Consider the following 19,609-nt stretch of genomic DNA (forward strand, 5'->3'; position numbering starts at 1 on the left):
GGCGAGGGTTCTAACAGACACCTTGGGATTAAAATTAACATATGCTAGTACATTAATAAGGTTTTGGTTACATCTTACTGTGCGTTCAATTGTAACTCTTTTATTATTAGGAAAATATCCCTGTCTAAGTGAGCGTTCCAAATTCTTAAAGGTTTTTTCGCTTGGAATGTTTCGATTTGGAAACCTTTCTTGATATAATTGTCGGGAAGTTCTCCTATTTTTTAGGCATTCTCCATAAATCAAAATGATATCAACGTACTCGTCAGGCGAAAATAAATAAGGCATATTGAAATGTTATAGATACACAATTACAACAAATATAATTATTACTGGTCTAATACCAAACGTCAAAAATAATACATAATTGTTGATTTGACACATCAAATCATGGCAACCTGAATTAAGGGTAATATCCAAGACGTAAAATAACCGCAAAAGTTTTTCAAATATTGTATTTTGTTAATTTTTGCACACTGGAAGATAACGTATGCTCCTACAAAAACCAAATTTTGAAAAATTAAAAATAATGTTTAAATAAAAAGACTGTGTACTTCGTACGCACGTAAGAAGTTATACTACGTAGTTAAAATAGTAAAATTTTCAATGATAATAAAGCATAATATTTCTTTTCTATTCTTTTTTTTAAGGCTATCTTGATTAATTTAACAAAAATAAAAAATAAACTGATATTTTCTTGATACTTTACAAACCCATTTTATTTTTAAAAAATCGATTGAATAGACGATAGAAGACCACATCCAAAACTATAAAAAATGTACGGGGTGCCATTAAAAAATTTAACTTAGGGGTTGTAACTAAGAGATGAATATTTAGGGGATGATGTTTTCTTCGCCATATTAAGGGGTATTACAAATGGAATAGACCAGTTTTTGTCCCTTTAAAAAATCTCTATTTTGTTAATAAATATAGCCTGGATAAATTAGTCTGGGACACTTAATTAACAAAATTAAAAAAAAATTGATTTCTTGATTATTTACAAACCGATTTTATTTTTAATAAATCTGTTGGATAGACGATAGAAGACCACATCCAAAACTATAAAAAAATATACAGGGTACTATTAAAAAAATTAAAGTTAGGGGTTGTAACTAAGGGATGAATATTTAGGGGATGATTTTTTCTACGCCATATTAAAGTGTATTACAAGTAGAATAGATCATTTTTTGTCCCATTCGAAAATCTCCATTCGTTTAAGAGATATAGCGTGGGTAATTTAGTCTGGGACACCCTGTATATATATATATATATATATATATATATATATATATATATATATATATATATTGGCAAATAAAAAAGAAGTCAACTACTTCATAAGTTTATCGAAGACGTTTCGCTTTATATTTCTAAAGCTTCATCAGTTCTCTAAAATATAATAGATGACATAGACATCTCTCATCTTACGAACTAAATAATAACAATTATTCTTCAGTTAAAATGTAGCTTATTTTCCATTCAAAATAATAACACAATTATACCATATTTCCAAGTAATTTAAACATAAATTAAAAATAATATATCTAATATTTCCGCCATACAAATCCATCCGTCCAACTAATAATGCAATGACCCCTGTAGAAGTTCATAATTGTCTCAAAACTTGGAATTTGGTGACATATGGCCCTTAAAAAAATGTTCGGTATCTCGTCACGTTGTTTGCATAGATTGCAATAAATCAGTGCTTTGTTTGTCTTCAGTGGAGAACCATCTCTAAATGAAGCCAAATGTCCGTTTAAAATTTTTTAAATCTTCGTATCTACGAATATGAACATTATTTTCTACAAAGTTTGTGTGTTTTTAAAAGTTATTTTTAAGTAATGAGTAAAATTTAGAGTACATATATAATAACATCGATAATATACTACATATTGAGTTGTAAGTTATGAACTATTAACATCTGTATTTCTTATAAACTCTATGGCATCTGTTATATTTTAGAGAACGGATTAAGCTTTAGAAATATAAAGCGAAACGTCTTCGATAAACTTATGAAATAGTTGACCAGTTGACTTCATTTTTTATTTGCCAACCTGAATGACCGATTAAACCTCTGAATTCACTAGTTGAATACTTTAGAAATATAAATTGACGGTCGTAGTCTTTACAATATACTTGAAAAAATTACTCAAAGGAAAGTATTATACAATTCGTAATCAGACAATTGCAGTAAAAAAAATAAGAAGAATAAAAAGTTATCGAAAAAATTAAGCATGCTTCACCGAAAAATATATATTTTTCTTTCTCAAAATTTGCTACTTTCAAGTACATGTTCTGAAGATACATATTGTCTTATCCTTAGTAACAGAAATTTCAGAGTTTCTAAGAAATTAAAATAAAATCCACAAGGAAAATAATTCCTGCAGAGGAATTATTTAATAGATTTAATAAATATTTAATAAATTTTAACGTAACAAAAAGAGGTTAGTCTTTGTATGTTTTTTTTTTTTTTTTATAAATAAAATATACCCACATACAAAGACTAACCTCTTTTTCTAAGAAATGATTTTAACATACATTTTATTCTGTCGCATGTCTGTTTATGTAAAAGCTTATATGTTTTTAACATCATGCTTATCAAAGTCTGCATTTAAATTGTCTAATTCTAAGAAAAATTTTATGAAACTCTTACCTTAAAATTTATGTAAGTTTAAGACACTTAATATTTTTCTGAAGCTATTTTTTGCGGCATTTTAAAGTAATTACTATTTTAATGGGAATAAGCCACAATTAAAGGTTAAACTTTAAGTTTATTGAAGTTTTAATTTTCACTTCGGAAATCGTTCTCAAAATACAAACATTGGTAAATTAAATAATTTTTTTTATTTAGAGAAGAATTTTTCACCAAGTAACAAAAAAAAAATTTGTTTAATTTACTAATGTTTGTATTTTAAGAACGATTTCAGAAGTGGAAATTGAAACGTCAATAAACGTATTTTAACCGTTGTTGTGGCTTATTCCAATTTAAATAGTAATAAGTTTAAGACATGTTATAAAAATTATAAATATCATTTACCTTCTGTTATATTCAGTTCTGTGCACTCAGATCTTTAGGACGCAATATGTTGCAATAAAATTTAATAATTATTATCTGATATATCAATTCTCTTCTCGAAGCTGACAGCGATATAATTTTATTGCGTAACCCTATTTACATCTGGTGATAAAAGTTTTTTAGTGTCAAGCGACAACATTTTAGACGAAAATTAGCTATTTATTTAGATTAATAAACTTTTTAATCAAAAGCATCGCATTATATTAACTTTTTTCGGCCACTACTAACTATTTATTAATGAGTGTGAATTTGGTCTACATAGTTTAAAAATTAAATTCTGATTTCAGGAAAAGGAGACCTAGTGGGCAGTGACATTAACATGCACCTTCAACATTCGTCCAATGGTCCATCGAGTGAAAATCAACGAGAACGGTCGACTGACATAGTTATTAAATCAAGCAGTGATGTACGAGCTCTGACCTACTGTGATCTTAAATGTATCCACATGCAAGGATTAGTCGACGTGTTGCGGCTGTATCCCGAATATCAGCAGCAATTTGCTAATGATATTCAGCACGATTTGACATTTAATGTAAGGGAGGGATATGAAGCTGAGGTAAGGACAGTTTACTTTGTTTAAATGATTTTGTGAAAAAATAAATTCATTTTTAATTAACTAATAATAATATATAGTTCTAATATGATACTAACAATTAAGTATTAAATGCAAACTCAAATGAATGTCATTTTCAAAAAATCATACTTTTCTATTCAACATTGTTCAAAAAAATCGTTATGATTATCATCATCATTGGTTCTGCAGCCCTATAGTAGAGCCACGAACTTTCCATGTCAATTTCGCATGTCAGATTTATCCATTTCCGATAATTACCAGTTTGCTGCACCTATTTTTCTGGCATCATCATCTAAATCAATATTCCATATAAGTTTTTCCCTACCCCTTCGTCTACTTTTCACTTGCTGTGATATAAGGATGCATTTAGGAGCATTGTTCTGTTGCAGTCTTGCTAGATGTCCTGCCCATCTTAGTGTTTCTATTTTTATGAGAGCTATTACGTTTTTACCTCCAGGTATCTGTTGTTATTGTGGTATATCTTATAGTTGTACCTCCACCAAATACTATTTTCACAGATGCCACTAAATATTCCTGTCAGGATTCTTTGTTCAAATATAAGCAAGAGGTTTTTATTTGTATTGGATATAGTTCATGTTTTCAATCTATATGTCAGCACTGGCAGTATAAGGGTTTTGTATATCGTTATTTTTGTTTTGCGGCTTATGTTTCTACTTTTCATATGTCGAAAATAGTACTTGTTTGCCAGAAATATTTTTCGTTTAATTTGTTTTGTTATGAAGTTGTTATTGGTCATCAGTCAGCCTAATTATGTGAGTTTGGCCACCACTTTAAAGGTATATAAGTGGTGTATATTTCTTTAAGCTTGCTGGTTTTACGAGCAAGTAGCTCTAAATAATTTGCATATGCAATAATTAGTAAGGATTTGCTATAAATGTTTTCTTTGTTGTCTATTCTGGCGTTTGTAACCGCCTTTTTTAAAATATTAACAAAACAGCTAAACATTTAAAATAGAAATGAATAACATTAGCTTTTAGAACAAACAACAACTTAAAAAAATATATTAAGAAAAATAAGAGTCGAAAGAAAAAGCACTGGAGCAGTGGTGAATATAAACTTACATGTGGTGACTGCACAAAAACTGACATAGGTCAAACTGATAGAACCGTTAAAAAACGTATAGTATAACACACAAGGGGTTTCAATAATATAAAAAACACATTCTACGTACGAACTTCACCTTTTAGATCATAATCGTTCTTTTAATAACTAATTTCAAATTCTCTGTTTTTCAAATAAAGCTCTTAAGCTATCTTTATTAAAAACAATGAAAATTAATAAATAAAAAAATACAGATATAACACTAAATGATTAACTTGAGACTAACAGCTCTCTCCTCCTCAACTTATTTACTTACAGACTATAAAGTGTAGACGCATAGTAAAAATACGTGACTTGAGAAAGGCACTCTGCTGAAACAGCTGTAGTGATAATAGATTATAATAAATTTTGTAGAAGTGTTGAAAACAAAAGTTTTTAGTGTTTAATGGTTACATAAAATGAACTTTCATCAAGTAACGGTCGAATCCATCACTTATTTAAAACTTTACCGTTTAAGTACCTAATATCTCATGTAAAAATTCAAAAATGGAAACTAACTTAAAAGGAACAACTTTTGAGGCAACAACTATTTTTACTTTCAATGCATTATGGTGATTTTCCACTAAACGGGCAAAACACAAACTTGAGTTAAATAAAATAAAACTATATCGTCGCCTCACAGCAACAGTAGGATATGTAAAATAATGTAGTTTCGAGAAAAACGTTTTTAAAAATTTTACGAAACTTCAGTAATTAATAACTTTTTTATATTTGAATGGATTTACGTGGAATTTTGTTTGAGTACCTAACTTTACATGTGTCAAAAACCAATTTATATTAATTAATAAAAAAGTGAAAAATAATTGGAAAACAAGTTAGTTGTCCTACATATACTCTCAAAGATAATCTTTTTTTAACGATATCCGTAAATTTCTGTTATATAAACTTATATTGCACTAAAGATTTGTTTAAAATTTTACACATTTCAATACAAAAAACAAAACAATTTTGTTGTTCAAACATGTTATTACATAAATAATAACATGAACATACGTATTTTCCAAAAATTTAAAAATTTGACAAGATAATAAACAAAATAAAATGAAAAAAATCATCAGAATCAGTAATGGTAATAGCGGATACTGAAAGTTGTGAAAGTACAAATTTATTGCATTTTATTAATTCAGCCCAAAATTTTTAAAGAGGAATTTATCATGAATTTAACTTACTTTTTTCTGTGCTTGATAAATTCCAGATAAAAACTCAGAATCAGTATTATTTTTATTCGCTAAATACACTAATTACCGACTTCTACATACCCATAATTTGTATAATTTAAATTGGCCGACTTATTAATTTTTACTCTTTAACATACACCTTTTAACATCAATCACTGTAATAAAACTATTGTTTAAGATTACTGAGGATAAAATTGTGACCGGAAGCTGGATAGTATAAACAAAGACATAATCGCAACTCCGCAATAAGTACATGGCAATAGTAGGATATGTGCGTAAGATAACTTAGTGTTGCATTAATATTGATGACCAAAATGGGTAAACGACAAAATATAATGGTATGATATGTATGTTGTCCTAGTGTTGCATTATAAAATTTGGGCTAAAAGGAATTAAGCTACACAAGGATATGTAATATTATGAAAAAAGTATATCACTTTTTATTTATCCTAGTGTTACACTCAACAGATGGGTTTATTTCAAATCATTTGATATGAATATCACAAAAGTCATTTTTTTACATATCCTACTGTTGCTTTGAGGCGACGATATAACGGTAACTATAAAAATAGGTTTAAAAAAATGGATTCCAACAAATAAATTGCCTAATTGTTTGATATCAACTAAATAAAAATTAGGAGCTAAATAAAAAATATAACTTCACAACATAAACGCTAAAGAAAGAATTATAAATAAATGAAAAAATCTGGCGCAGGGCAACACGCACTGAGTTTTATACATGACAAAAATAAATCCTTTGTGAAGCGAAGCTTCTATACTGGTGTTGTATTACTTTTTTTTCTCTACACTAAAATGCTGAAGCGAGCGTCATGATAATAGCGCCACGAGAAAGCGTCGTCACGGGTAGCATCATAGAACAGCGGATGGTGACGTTGATTGACTACTCGCGATCCATTCGTTTCTAGTCATCATATATTTACTCTAAGTAGGTTTAAATTAAAAACTACACGAAAAATAGCTAAATAAATATAGACATTAAATGTGTAGTAAAAAATTAATAGAATATCTGTCACTAAATGACTCGATTTGTAACTATTGTCAAAATTTAGTAAAAGTCATAGATGTGATCTAACACATAGATGTGCACAACATTGAATCATCTATCTGAACTTTTGTATTAATTCTTGTTTTATAATAATTTTATATAAATACAATTATTAATAATAAATATATTATTTACTTTATATAATAATTAAATTTACTATCAAATATTATTTATTTTAATTTTATCTATCTATGTAAAAGGATATGACGCCAAGTAACACTGTTTGTCCAGTAAGATAACACCGCCACCTGGGAAAGAAATCTGAACTACCAACATCGACATTTCAATTATGTGTTGGAAATGATCCATCCATCCATCCAATGGCACTACAGCCCAAATTGGGCCTTGGCCTCCTTCAACAGGCTTCTCCAATCATTTTCCCTGCATTCTTGCATTTAGTAATTTTTTGGGGATTCTATTCTCATGCATGCGGACCACGTGTCCTGCCCACCGTAATCTCTGCAGTTTAGTGTATTGTGCTAGAGTTGGTTCGCTATATTGCTCGTATATTTCTCTATTATACCTAATTCGCCAGTTGTTGTTTTCACTTATTGGGCCCAGTATCCTAGGTAATAGTTTTCTTTCAAACACATCTAATGCATGGGCAGATTTCTGTGGCACCACCCATGTTTCACAACCATAAGTTACTATGGGCCTGATTATTGTTTTATAGACCCGGAGTTTTGTTTTCCGGTGAACGTCTCGCGATTTGAATATGTGGCCCATCGCGAAATAGGCTTTATTTGCCAGCATAAGCCTTCTATTTATTTCCGGTTCTTCTTCATTGCTTGCGACCAGATCCATTCCTAGGTATGTGAATCTATTCACACGATATCGTCAATAAAGTGTTGTTGCGCCAGTCGATTTGATCTGGTTTGTATGTTTTGTTTTATTTGTATTTATTGCTAGCCTTACTGCTTCTGTACTCTGTTTCAACTCAACGTAGGTTTCTTCCGCTGCATTCACTGTTCTGCTCATTATGTTTATACCATCTGCGTATGCTGCTAATTGGGTAGATTTGTTTGTAAGTATGTTATTTTCCCTCACCGTCAACCGTCGAATTACATATTCAAGAACAAGAGCGTTGGGGCTAGTCCGTCGCTTTGTTTCAGTCCTTGCGTTATCGTAAACGCATTAGTGATATGTCCCTGAATACATACATGTGCTTCTGTTTCTGTCATTGTCATTTGCACTAGTCGTATTAATTTTGCTGGTATGCCAAATTCTTCCAATATATTAGGTAGAATTGTTCTATCTATTAAATCATAGGCTTGTTTAAAATCTACAAAGAGATTGTAAACGTCCATGTCATATTCCCATGCTTTGGCTAGTATCTGTTTAACTGGAAATAGCTGGTCAATGGTAGATTTATTTTGCCTAAACACTGCTTCATATTCCCCGATGTTTTTTTCCGTGAGAGATTGGAGTCTTCGATTAATGATGTTTGTGAGTATTTTGTATCCCGAACAAAGTAAAGACATGCCTCTATAATTCTTATACAGTAGTTTGTCTCCTTTTTTATGAATAGGGCAGGTTCTTGAAATGATACGGTTGATTTATTACTAATTAATGATTCAAATATCCTTGCTCGGAAATTTTACTACTTTATCAGTAATTATTGTTTTCGCAAAATTGCTAAAAATATAGGTTACTGTAATTGTAAGGTAAGATTTACATACATTTACATATACACTTATTATAAAAATAAAATGACGTTTAACCTCAACATTTTACCAAAATAAAATTAAATTAAATAAAATTGAACATAAATTAAATAAAATTAAGTAAAATTACAAAATATTAATTAAAATTAAATAAAATAACTAGAATAAATAAGATAACTCTTAGCTCCATCTAGAAAAGAAATCCGAACTAACTGATATTTCAATCTTATTTTATTCTTGAAACGATACGTTTAATTACTAATACTTACTAATAATATTAATTACATATTAATATAATTAATAATATTTTAGGTACTGTCGTATTAGAGATTTTTATTAAGCAAAATATCTTTTGAACGTTTTATGGTGAGGTTAGAATGGCTAGTCAGATCGCAACGTATGATACATCATTGGACAGGAGAGTAGGTAGCGAATATGTTGAGACAGAAAAAACATATCGCGTCATCACCAAAAGGACATTATATCATATCTCCGTTGTTTTTGGTCGAATTGAAACATGTGATGTTTTAAATGAAAGAGGAGGATATAACGAATATATTAAGTTAAAAAAACAAAGCAACTACCAAAAAGCACTTCACAGTATCTTTATTATTTACGAATGTATAGCAGATTATCTGCTGTTTCAACTCCAGTACAAATGATTGGGTTCTGACACCCGTACAATAACCAAATTTTTTAATATATTTTTTGTTGAGTTCAAGTTGGTATAGTCCTTTGTGTGTTTTTAAATTTTTTTCATTGTTAAAAAAGAGAGGCCAGCAATTTTCTGCTTTCCATATTATCTCTCCTAGTAGGATATTTTATACTTGACCATAGCTCCGAAGATGGCTTTTTTAGCCGAAAGCGCTCAGCTAGGAAATAAAATATTTTACTCGCTTCAAAAATACTTCCCCCTTTTACAACTTTTGATTTGTCATAAGAATGTACAAAACATATCAGTCTTTTCATTTTTGACCATAATTTGTTATTTTTTGATTTTTGAAACGTTTCATATTTTTTTTTAATTACCGCCTACTGTACCATTTTTTTTTCAATGACTTTAGTATCGACCAAGCACAACTAAAAATAAAAAATCTTCTTCTCTAAACATGTTGGTTGGTTATTGAAGGAAGCAAAACTGTACTTTGACTTCCTCGTGACTACCAGTGGAAAAGAACCGAAAACAAGAAGAAAACTCGAACAAAATGTAGTTTGCTTGATGGAACCAAGAGTTTGGGGTTTGATTCAGTTTGGTGTTTGTTTCTCAAGTTCTAGAAAACACAAACAAAACATAAACATAACTATCCATTTAGTGGAAAACCGCCATTTACACAGCTTGTGGGTATTGTTTATACAGAATGTGTTTGGTTTTTTTTTTTTTTATTTAATTAATTAATTAGTATTTTGAGAACGATTTTTGAAGTGGATTTTTTTTTAAATAATGTGTCTCGGCTGCAATGACCATTAATACAAACAATATTGTGTACAATAATTACAATAAGCACATGTTACTAATTGCTACAGTTAATCTATAATCTTAGAACCTATGACTAAATATTACAACAGTTTTATCACTAAGTTATAAGTTAAAGGTAAAGTACATGGAAAACAAGGGTCATATTCTGTTGAACAACTGAATGTGTTTCAAGAAACCAATTAGGTTAAAGCCTTGATCGGGTGAGTTTAAAACGTCTTTAATATTTGACTTAAGTTTATGTTGAACTCTGTGTTTTGCGTACCGAGGACACGCGATCAGGATGTGTTTCACAGTTAATACACTTGCGCAGATTTGGCAATTGGGCTTCGGCTCGGACTTCATTAAGTATTCATGTGTGAATCGGGTATGTCCCATTCTTAATCTTGGATGTCAGCTTTTTCTTTTCTAGAGATTGTTGAAAATGCACTCTTGATTGTGTTTCAGTGGGTTTGCCAGGTGTGATACTGTTGTTGCTTGAATATATGCTTTAGGTCATTACGGATTTGGATATGTTAATCTTTTGAGTATTGACCGTTTACACAAGAAGCTTGCTTGTCTGCTTGGTCTGCTTTTTCATTACCGGGGATGCAGATATGGGATGGTAGCCAGATGATCGTGACATTTACACCTTGAAAAGCGAGTGCACTGTAAGTCCTATAGATTTCTTGAACTAAGGGATGCTGAGAGTATAGACTTTTTATCAAGTGTAGTAACGACAGGGAGTCTGTGCATATTGCTTGGTTTTTATCATCTGTTTTTAGTTTTTTAAAAGCTTCCAGTATCGTATAAATTTTCCAGTGTATACTGTTACGTAAAAATATGAGTCATAGTTTTAACCTGTAAACATGTTTTTATTCACTAATTCTGTTTTGTTGTAGAAGTTTCGGTGGAGGTCTAGAACCAAAATTATGGTGAATGAGCCCGGCTAAGCTTCTCGATCTTTCGATGCAAGACAACGCTACTCTCGAATGTTCTAGTATATCAGGATTTCGTATATAAACACAACATTTTTATATGGAAGGCCAGTTAAGTCTGACGACTCGCGGTCGCGAATTTACTTGTACCGTTTGGATACATAAATTATGTAATTATTAATCAAATAAATTGTTGATATAAATTATGGTGCTTTTCAATAAATTAAAATAAGGACCTTTTGATAAAGACATTATAAATTAAATAGACATAAATAAATAACATTTCAATGGTGTCGGAAGTGAAATAAAAGTAAATTAGACTTATAGTAATCATAACAAGTATTGTTCCGAAGTGAATATAAAATAAATTGTGCAAATGGCTACGATTTATGAGCTGACAGTGACTAATTTAAGAAGACATCTTGAAGACAGAGAATTAGCTTCTACCGGAAAAAAGGCTGAGTTAGTCCAACGACTAAAGAACGCTTTGCTAGAAGAAGGACTAGATCCAGAGACTTATATATTTGAAGATGCTGTCCTCTCGTCGATTTCGAAAGTTTCTGGTGATGTAGCCAAAGTTTCTGGTGACATCGCATCATTAGAGAACAAAGTTTCCGGTGATATCGCATCATTAGAGAATAAAGTTTCTGGCGATATTTCGAAAGTTTCCGGTGACATCGCTTCTTTAGAAAGCAAAGTTTCTAACGAGATTTCTTCCCTGGGAAGCAAAGTTTCTGCTAACATCTCTTCAGAAATCTCTAAAGTCACTTCTGAGATGTCTGCCCTGGACGATAGAATATCTTCGTTAAAAAACCAAGTTGCTGCCGATAAGTTGGCCTTCGAAGAAAAGATTAAAGAGATGGAAAGGAAGATGGAAGAAACAGGGACAGCAGAGAGAGGTAATGATCCGATTACAGTGGAGATAAAAGAAGACGAGACGAAATTTAAGTTGGAGACACGGCCGAAATTTGAAGGAAGTGGAGGTTCTATTCATGTTAAAGTCCCAACTTTCGACGGAAAATCATCATGGAACAACTACATGAAACAGTTCGAATCAGCCGCAAGAGCAAATGGATGGTCTGAAAAAGAAAAGGCTGTAAACCTGACTATCGCTCTTCGAGGAGATGCCCTAGATGTGCTTCAGACCATAGCCGTAGAGGAGACCGATGATTTCGAACAACTGAAGAAGAGGTTAAATATGCGATATGGCCACGAACATTTGGAGCATGTATATCAGTCACAGCTTAAAAATCGTAGACAGAAGAAAGATGAGGCTCTTCAAGAATATGAGGTAGATATTGCCAGATTAGTACGATATGCTTATCCAACAGCTCCCGAAGACATGATGGAAAAATTGGCCGTTCAAACGTTTATTGATGGTCTTCGTGATCATGAAATGCAGAGAACACTGCGATTAGCTCGTCACAAGACGCTGGTTGATGTCCTATCCGCCGCCTTCGAATACGAGTCAGCTACGCAGGCCTCTGGCGGGTACAGTAAAGTTAGGACTGTAAAAGACGAAGGAGATGAAGATAAACTTGACCAGCTCGTTAATATGATGAAAAGCATGACATACAAGAAAACGAAGACCATCAGATGCTGGAATTGTGGCGAAATAGGACACGTACGAAGCTCCTGTAAGCACCCTAGGTACGACGCAAATCAAGAAACTCACCATCAGGAAAACTAGAACGGGTCAGCCTTAGGGGGGCAACTTCGACCCAGAACTTTTCCAAAGACCCTCTCATACTAATAGCTTCTTTGAAATGTCGTGAAGATAGTGTATATGTAGATGGAGACATAAATGGTAAAAAGCATACGTTGTTGGTGGATACCGGAGCGACCAGAACCATTATACGTCCGACAGTTATAAACAGCCGAAAGAAACTGTTACCAACGAGGTTGCGACTTCGGACCGCTACAGGTGAAAATGCCAACATTCATGGAGAAATCCAGGTACAATTGGGAATTGGGGCAGAAAAGTTTGTCCATACTGTTATAGTTGCTGACATCGAAGAGGATGTTATATTAGGAATGGACGTAATGAATATGCATGGATTCCAAGGGAGACCTGTTATGATGGAGCCTTGGAACCACGACGATGAGGTTGGCCGTGGAATCATAATTGGAAAGGAATTGGTGACTTCGGCTAAAGAAATTCCTGTGAGACTTATCAATGTCAACGACTACCCAGTGACCATAAAGAAAGAGACAAAAGTAGGAACTTGTGTACCTGTGACATCCATAATCCGTCAGGCGACAACATCTGATAATTCCAACGACAAATTCGACCAAATGGTTGCAGTTGCAGGACAGTCTCTAAATCAGATGGAGAAAAGGAAATTAAGGGAATTTCTTCGGCAGTATCGTGATATTTTCGTACCGAAAGGAGGAAAGACGGGAAGAACTACCGTTGTTAAGCATAAAATTGATACTGGTAATGCTAAGCCAATTCGTCAAACAGCTCGACGATTACCACAGGCGAAGAGAGAGGAAGCTAAAACGATTGTTCAGGAAATAAAGAAAGACGGGGTGATAGAACCTTCTACGAGTCCATGGGTCTCTCCGGTGGTCCTGGTTAAGAAGAAAGACGGAACGACGAGGTTCTGTGTGGATTACCGTTTGCTGAACAACGTTACCAAGAAAGATAGTTATCCTCTGCCTCGGATCGATGACACATTGGACACATTGGCTGGAAGTAAATTGTTTTCTACTTTAGATTTGAAGTCTGGATACTGGCAGGTAGAAATGGACCCAGTCGATAAAGAAAAGACAGCCTTCACCACAGGATCTGGATTGTGGCAATTCAACGTTATGCCATTTGGACTTTGTAATGCTCCTGCGACATTTGAGAGGCTTATGGAAAATGTGTTGAGAGGGTTATCTTGGAAAACATGCCTGGTTTATTTAGATGACATAATCGTCTTGGGAGAGACATTCGAAGATCATTTGAGGAATTTAGAAAACGTTTTTAATCGACTTAAAGCTGCCCAATTGATGCTAAACCCCAAGAAGTGCCAGCTATTTTAAGGTAAAGTCAATTATCTGGGTCATATAGTCAGTAAAGAAGGAGTGGCCGTGGATAAGGGGAAAATCGATTCCATTAAGGAATGGCCAAAACCAACTGACAAACATCAAGTGAGAAGTTTTCTTGGACTATGTACTTACTACCGGAGGTTTATTAAGAAGTTTTCAGATATCGCTAAGCCATTAACGCGACTTACAGAGGAAGCAAGAGAATATCGCTGGGATATAGACTGCCAAAATGCCTTTGAGACCTTGAAAAAGCATTTAATAACAGCACCAATTTTAGGGTATCCACTGCCAGAAGGAGAGTTCATCTTAGATACAGATGCAAGTAATGTGGGAATTGGAGGAGTGCTGTCTCAGATTCAAGGAGGACAGGAACGAGTCCTCGGATATTTTAGTAAAGTTCTTTCAAAACCTGAGCGGAATTATTGCGTCACGAGAAGAGAACTTCTGGCAGTAGTGAAATCAGTAGAGCACTTCTATCAATACCTCTATGGAAGGAAGTTTTTAATCCGAACCGACCGTGCCGCCCTTAAGTGGTTGGTTCAGTTTAAGAATCCAGAGGGTCAGATAGCCAGGTGGATCGAACGACTCCAAGAATACGATTTTAAGATTGAGCACCGAGCCGGAGTTAGCCACAGAAACGCTGATTCTCTTTCCAGAAGGCCATGCCCAGCAGAGTGTTCCCACTGCAACAAAACGGAATCCAAGGAAGCAGCAATGCTAAGAACGACGATTGTCAACGACGACTGGACGCCTACTAAGATAAGGGAAGAACAAGAGAGAGATACAGTTATACAGAAAATCCGAAAATGGAAAGAGGAAAACCGTCGACCACCTTGGCAGGAAATATCAAATCTATGCTCAGTAGTTAAGACGTATTGGGCCCAGTGGGACTCATTTATCATCGAAGATGGCTTGCTCAAACGAGTCCTGGAAAATGATGACGGTTCAGAGAAAAGAAGACAGTTGGTGATCCCAAAGAGCAGAATAGCCGAAGTACTTCGTTAGTTACACGACAGTCCATCGGGAGGGCATTTTGGTGTAAGGAAAACCCTTCAGCGAATTCGGGAACGGTTCTATTGGATGAACAGTTCCGACGACGTAAAAGACTGGTGTAAGAAATGTACTATTTGTGCTACGAGTAACGGGCCTCACCGGAAAAGAAGAGCTCCTATGAGACAATATAATGTTGGAAGCCCGTTTGAAAGAATAGCTTTGGACATTGCAGGGCCATTTCCAGAAAGTGAAAATGGGGGCAAGTACATGTTGGTAGTAATGGATTACTTCACTAAGTGGGTCGAGATTTACGCACTTCCAGACCAGAAGGCCGCCACCGTTGCAGATAAGTTGATCCAAGAATATATCAGCCGATTTGGAGTGCCTTTGGAGATCCATAGTGACCAAGGCAGGAACTTCGAAAGTGATCTATTCCAAGGGATATGTGATAGACTAGGCATGAAGAAAACAAGAACTACCGCGTATCATCCGCAATCGGATGGTATGGTAGAACGAATGAATAGGACAGTTGGCAAGTATTTGACAAAGATGGTGTCCGATCATCAGCGAGACTGGGACCAATACCTTCCGTTCTTCACAATGGCCTACAGATCTGCTGTTAACGAATCAACAGGCCAGACACCAGCCAAAGTCCTATTCGGACGCGAAATGCGACTACCTTGTGATCTAGAGTTTGGGTGTCGACCTGGAGAAGATGTAGCAGGTGAAGATTATGTGATCGAATTACGAAGAAGAATGGACGATGTACATGAGTTGGTCCGTTCCCACCTTCAGATCGCTAGCGACAGAATGAAGAAACGGTACGATACACAAGCCGAAAAGGGTTGCTTTAAGAAGAACGACAAAGTATGGCTGTATAATCCCAAGAAACGAAAAGGTTGTTCTCCCAAATTGCAGCAGGTTTGGGAAGGCCCATACCTAATTATGGAGAAGATCAACGATGTCATCTACCGAATAAGCAAGATTCCGAGGGGAAAGCCGATGATAGTACACCATAACCGGTTGGCGTCTTTCGAAGGTGACCACGACGTAGATGAAGAAGTGGAAGTAAACCAAGTCCACGATGTGTCTGACCTCACGTTTGAGGAATTCATGGGTGCCTATGGAGGTACCGGTAAAGCAAGACATGGTGTTACCACTGAAGAAAAGCAAGATCTACTCGCGCTCCCCGATGACCACTCGCTGGCCCTTACCATCCCGGCCAGTATCAAAGACGCACCAGGGTTGGCATCCGTCTTTCGAAGGAAGTTTGGTCGAGTTGCAGAACTTCAATGCCAAGTGCCAGCTCCCGGTAAAACCTTGAAACTCCAAGATGCATCACGTTACCTTTTCTACCTGGTAACAAAAGACACTGCCCGTGACCAACTTACCTACCGAGATGTATGGGAAGCCTTACTTCAATTGAGAGGGCACGTTCTAGAGTCCGACGTGCAAAAGTTAGCCATGCCAAAGTTGGAGTGCCGCCAATTAGATTGGAGGGTTATCCGAAATATGGTGGAGGAGATCTTTAAAGACACCGAAGTCCAGGTGTTAGTCTGTTGCAATCCGCATAGTTACTGGTGCGGAGAGAAAACCGTCCCTTGTCATTTTTATACAACTGGAAGTTGTAAAAGAGGGTCCAGTTGCCGATACCAGCATACCGTTCCAGTTCTAGTCCCGACAAGGTTCCAGGAGGAACCATCTTTTGAGAGGGGGGCAATGTTACGTAAAAATATGAGTCATAGTTTTAACCTGTAAACATGTTTTTATTCACTAATTCTGTTTTGTTGTAGAAGTTTCGGTGGAGGTCTAGAACCAAAATTATGGTGAATGAGCCCGGCTAAGCTTCTCGATCTTTCGATGCAAGACAACGCTACTCTCGAATGTTCTAGTATATCAGGATTTCGTATATAAATACAACATTTTTATATGGAGGGCCAGTTAAGTCTGAAGACTCGCGGTCGCGAATTTACTTGTACCGTTTGGATACATAAATTATGTAATTATTAATCAAATAAATTGTTGATATAAATTATGGTGCTTTTCAATAAATTAAAATAAGGACCTTTTGATAAAGACATTATAAATTAAATAGACATAAATAAATAACATTTCAATACACTGCATAAATTCGGTAAAAAAGATGATTTTATTATTTCATCATAAGTGGTAATGGCACATCTAACGCCTGCTTCGCTTTTGGAGGCATCTGTATACATAATTTTTTTGACTTTGTTCTTGCTTATTATGATTTCTTCGAAGTTTTGCCTTATGAGAAGGCTTGAGGTTTCATATTTACTGTATTCTAATAGAGAAGTGATTGAATGCGGGATTGGTCTATTGAAAACGTCAAAATAAACGTATTTTCAATTGTGGAATTGTGGTAATTTCTTATCTTCTTCTTCTTCTTAGCCGTCTATCGTCCATGTTTGGACATAGTCCTCTCCCAACTCCTTCCATCGGTCTCTATCCTGAGCAACATATTTCCAATTTGTTCCGGCTATTCTTTTAATATCATCAACCCATCTCATCTGTGGTCTTCCTCTTGGTCGTTTACTTTCGTAAGGTCTCCAATGTTGTATTGTAGTATTTCAACGTTGGTCTTTTTGTTTAGCAGTGTGGCCCGCGAAGCTCCGTTTAAGTTTGGCAATTTTTGTTGCTATGTCCTCGACTTTTGTTTTGGATCTTACCCAGTCGTTCCTCTTTTTATCCGACAGTGGTATACCTAACATTTACCATAATTTCTATAAAATATAGTAAATAATACCACAAAAAAATAGCTTTCGAACACTATTGAGTTGAATAAAATTTAATTACAACTCTGTTTTATAATTTTCTCAGATATAATCAACTTGACACCTTTCTCTGAAACTTCAGTTTTTTTTCAGAAGAGAGTAGCAATTTTAAGCTGCACCTTAATTAAGAGAATAGAAATAGAATCATTTTTTGTGTTATAATTGCATAATCTTACTAATTTTTAGAAATGTAGTTACCGAAAATCTCTTCGAGGAAACTGATCAAATTATCATTTCAATTATTCACTTAGTTTTCTTAATAAGTACACCTTAAATTGAATTAAATTGTTTGAGAACTCAGTGTTGGTCAATTATTGCCGAAAATAGAATATGAAAGTGACATTCCTGTACCCATTTCAAAGTTGACCCGAATATGCCAAAATGTATTAACAAGTTTGAGAAGTTATATTACCTTGGAAACAATTCAAGATTTCGATAGACTGGATAATACAGCAATAATAGTTGTCATTATTCGCATCATCTAGCGAACGAGACACAGGATTATTAAGTACGCCAAGAAAGTGATAAAACGGTTGATAAGAAGTATTTTTTAGAAGTAAAAATTATTACACAATATATAAGAACCGCCTTCTTAAGAGCGTAGGCCCAAAATTTCGGGCCAATGCTTTTTAAATGCATTAATTTTTTTCGAATCCTGAGAAAACTAATAAATATTTTTGAAAAATTTAAACGCAGAATGAAAGATTACATTATTACCGAGGGCCGAAAGTCCCTTAGAATAAACAAAAAGTTTCTTTTAAATGAAATATTTAAAATTAAAAATCAGACTAAATTTTCTCTTCTTTTTCACCCCTGTAACTTACTAAAATAAATATTATAGAAGTTTTCAGGGACTTTCGGCCCTCAGTAATAATTTAATCTTTTATTCTGCGTGTAAATTTTTCAAAAATACTTATTAGTTTTCTCAGGATTTGAAAAAAATGAATGCATTTAAAAAGCATTGACTCGAAATTTTGCGCCTACACTCTTAAGGAAATTCATAAAACTCTGTTGGTAAAACCTTTTGCGTGTTCTTAAATAATAATGTTCTGGCTTGCTTTATTTTGCTTTTGATTTCCTGAGATTAATTTTTTTTATTCTCCATCTATCCTTAGTTAGATTGTTATAGCTATAGTTTTCGTTTGCTGATGACCTTACATTTAGTGTTCTTTATTGCTTTATTTTGCTTTTGATTTCCTGAGATAAATCTTTTTATTCTCAATCTATCCTCAGTTAGATTGTTAGCTATAGTTTTCGTTTGCTGATGACTATACATTTAGTGTTCTTTATATTAACTTTTAAACCCATTTGTTTACTATGGTCTGTTACCACTTATAGAAGTATCTGTAAATCTTTTTTTATGCGTCGCGAGCAAAACTGTGCTATCGGCATATCTTAAGTTGTTGGTGATTACTGGATTGGCAATTATACCTTCTGTTCTGTCCTCCACAGCTGCTCTGAAAATCTGTTCTGCATATAAAATAAACAAAACCTTCATTGGCCTATTGCAAATTTAAGAATCCTTTAAATTTCCCTATTAATTTCATCAAGAAAGATATTTTGAAACCATTAACGAATAACTTGAATAGTCGATATCTTCTAGCAAGATTTAGGGGACCAGATATCTTAAAAGCCATTAAGCTACATCTTGTTTTTTACGACCAACCTATGAAATTAGGTTATGAAGGAGTTACCAACATAAGCGTTAAGCTCTTTT

At 34.1% G+C, this 19,609-nt stretch overlaps 1 protein-coding gene across 4 annotated transcripts in view; it reads left to right on the forward strand.

The window, feature by feature from the left end:
* Elk (Eag-like K[+] channel) overlaps nt 1-19,609 on the forward strand; it is a 1,090,653-nt gene that overhangs the window by 995,505 nt on the left and 75,539 nt on the right. For all 4 annotated transcript variants that reach the window (XM_072525784.1, XM_072525786.1, XM_072525788.1 and 1 more), the window contains one exon: nt 3,361-3,629. In XM_072525784.1, coding sequence (XP_072381885.1) covers nt 3,361-3,629 — 269 coding nt within the window. The remainder of the gene's footprint in view (nt 1-3,360; nt 3,630-19,609) is intronic.

The sequence above is a fragment of the Diabrotica undecimpunctata genome, chromosome 3 (assembly GCF_040954645.1).
Source record: "Diabrotica undecimpunctata isolate CICGRU chromosome 3, icDiaUnde3, whole genome shotgun sequence".
Lineage (NCBI taxonomy): Eukaryota > Metazoa > Arthropoda > Insecta > Coleoptera > Chrysomelidae > Diabrotica > Diabrotica undecimpunctata.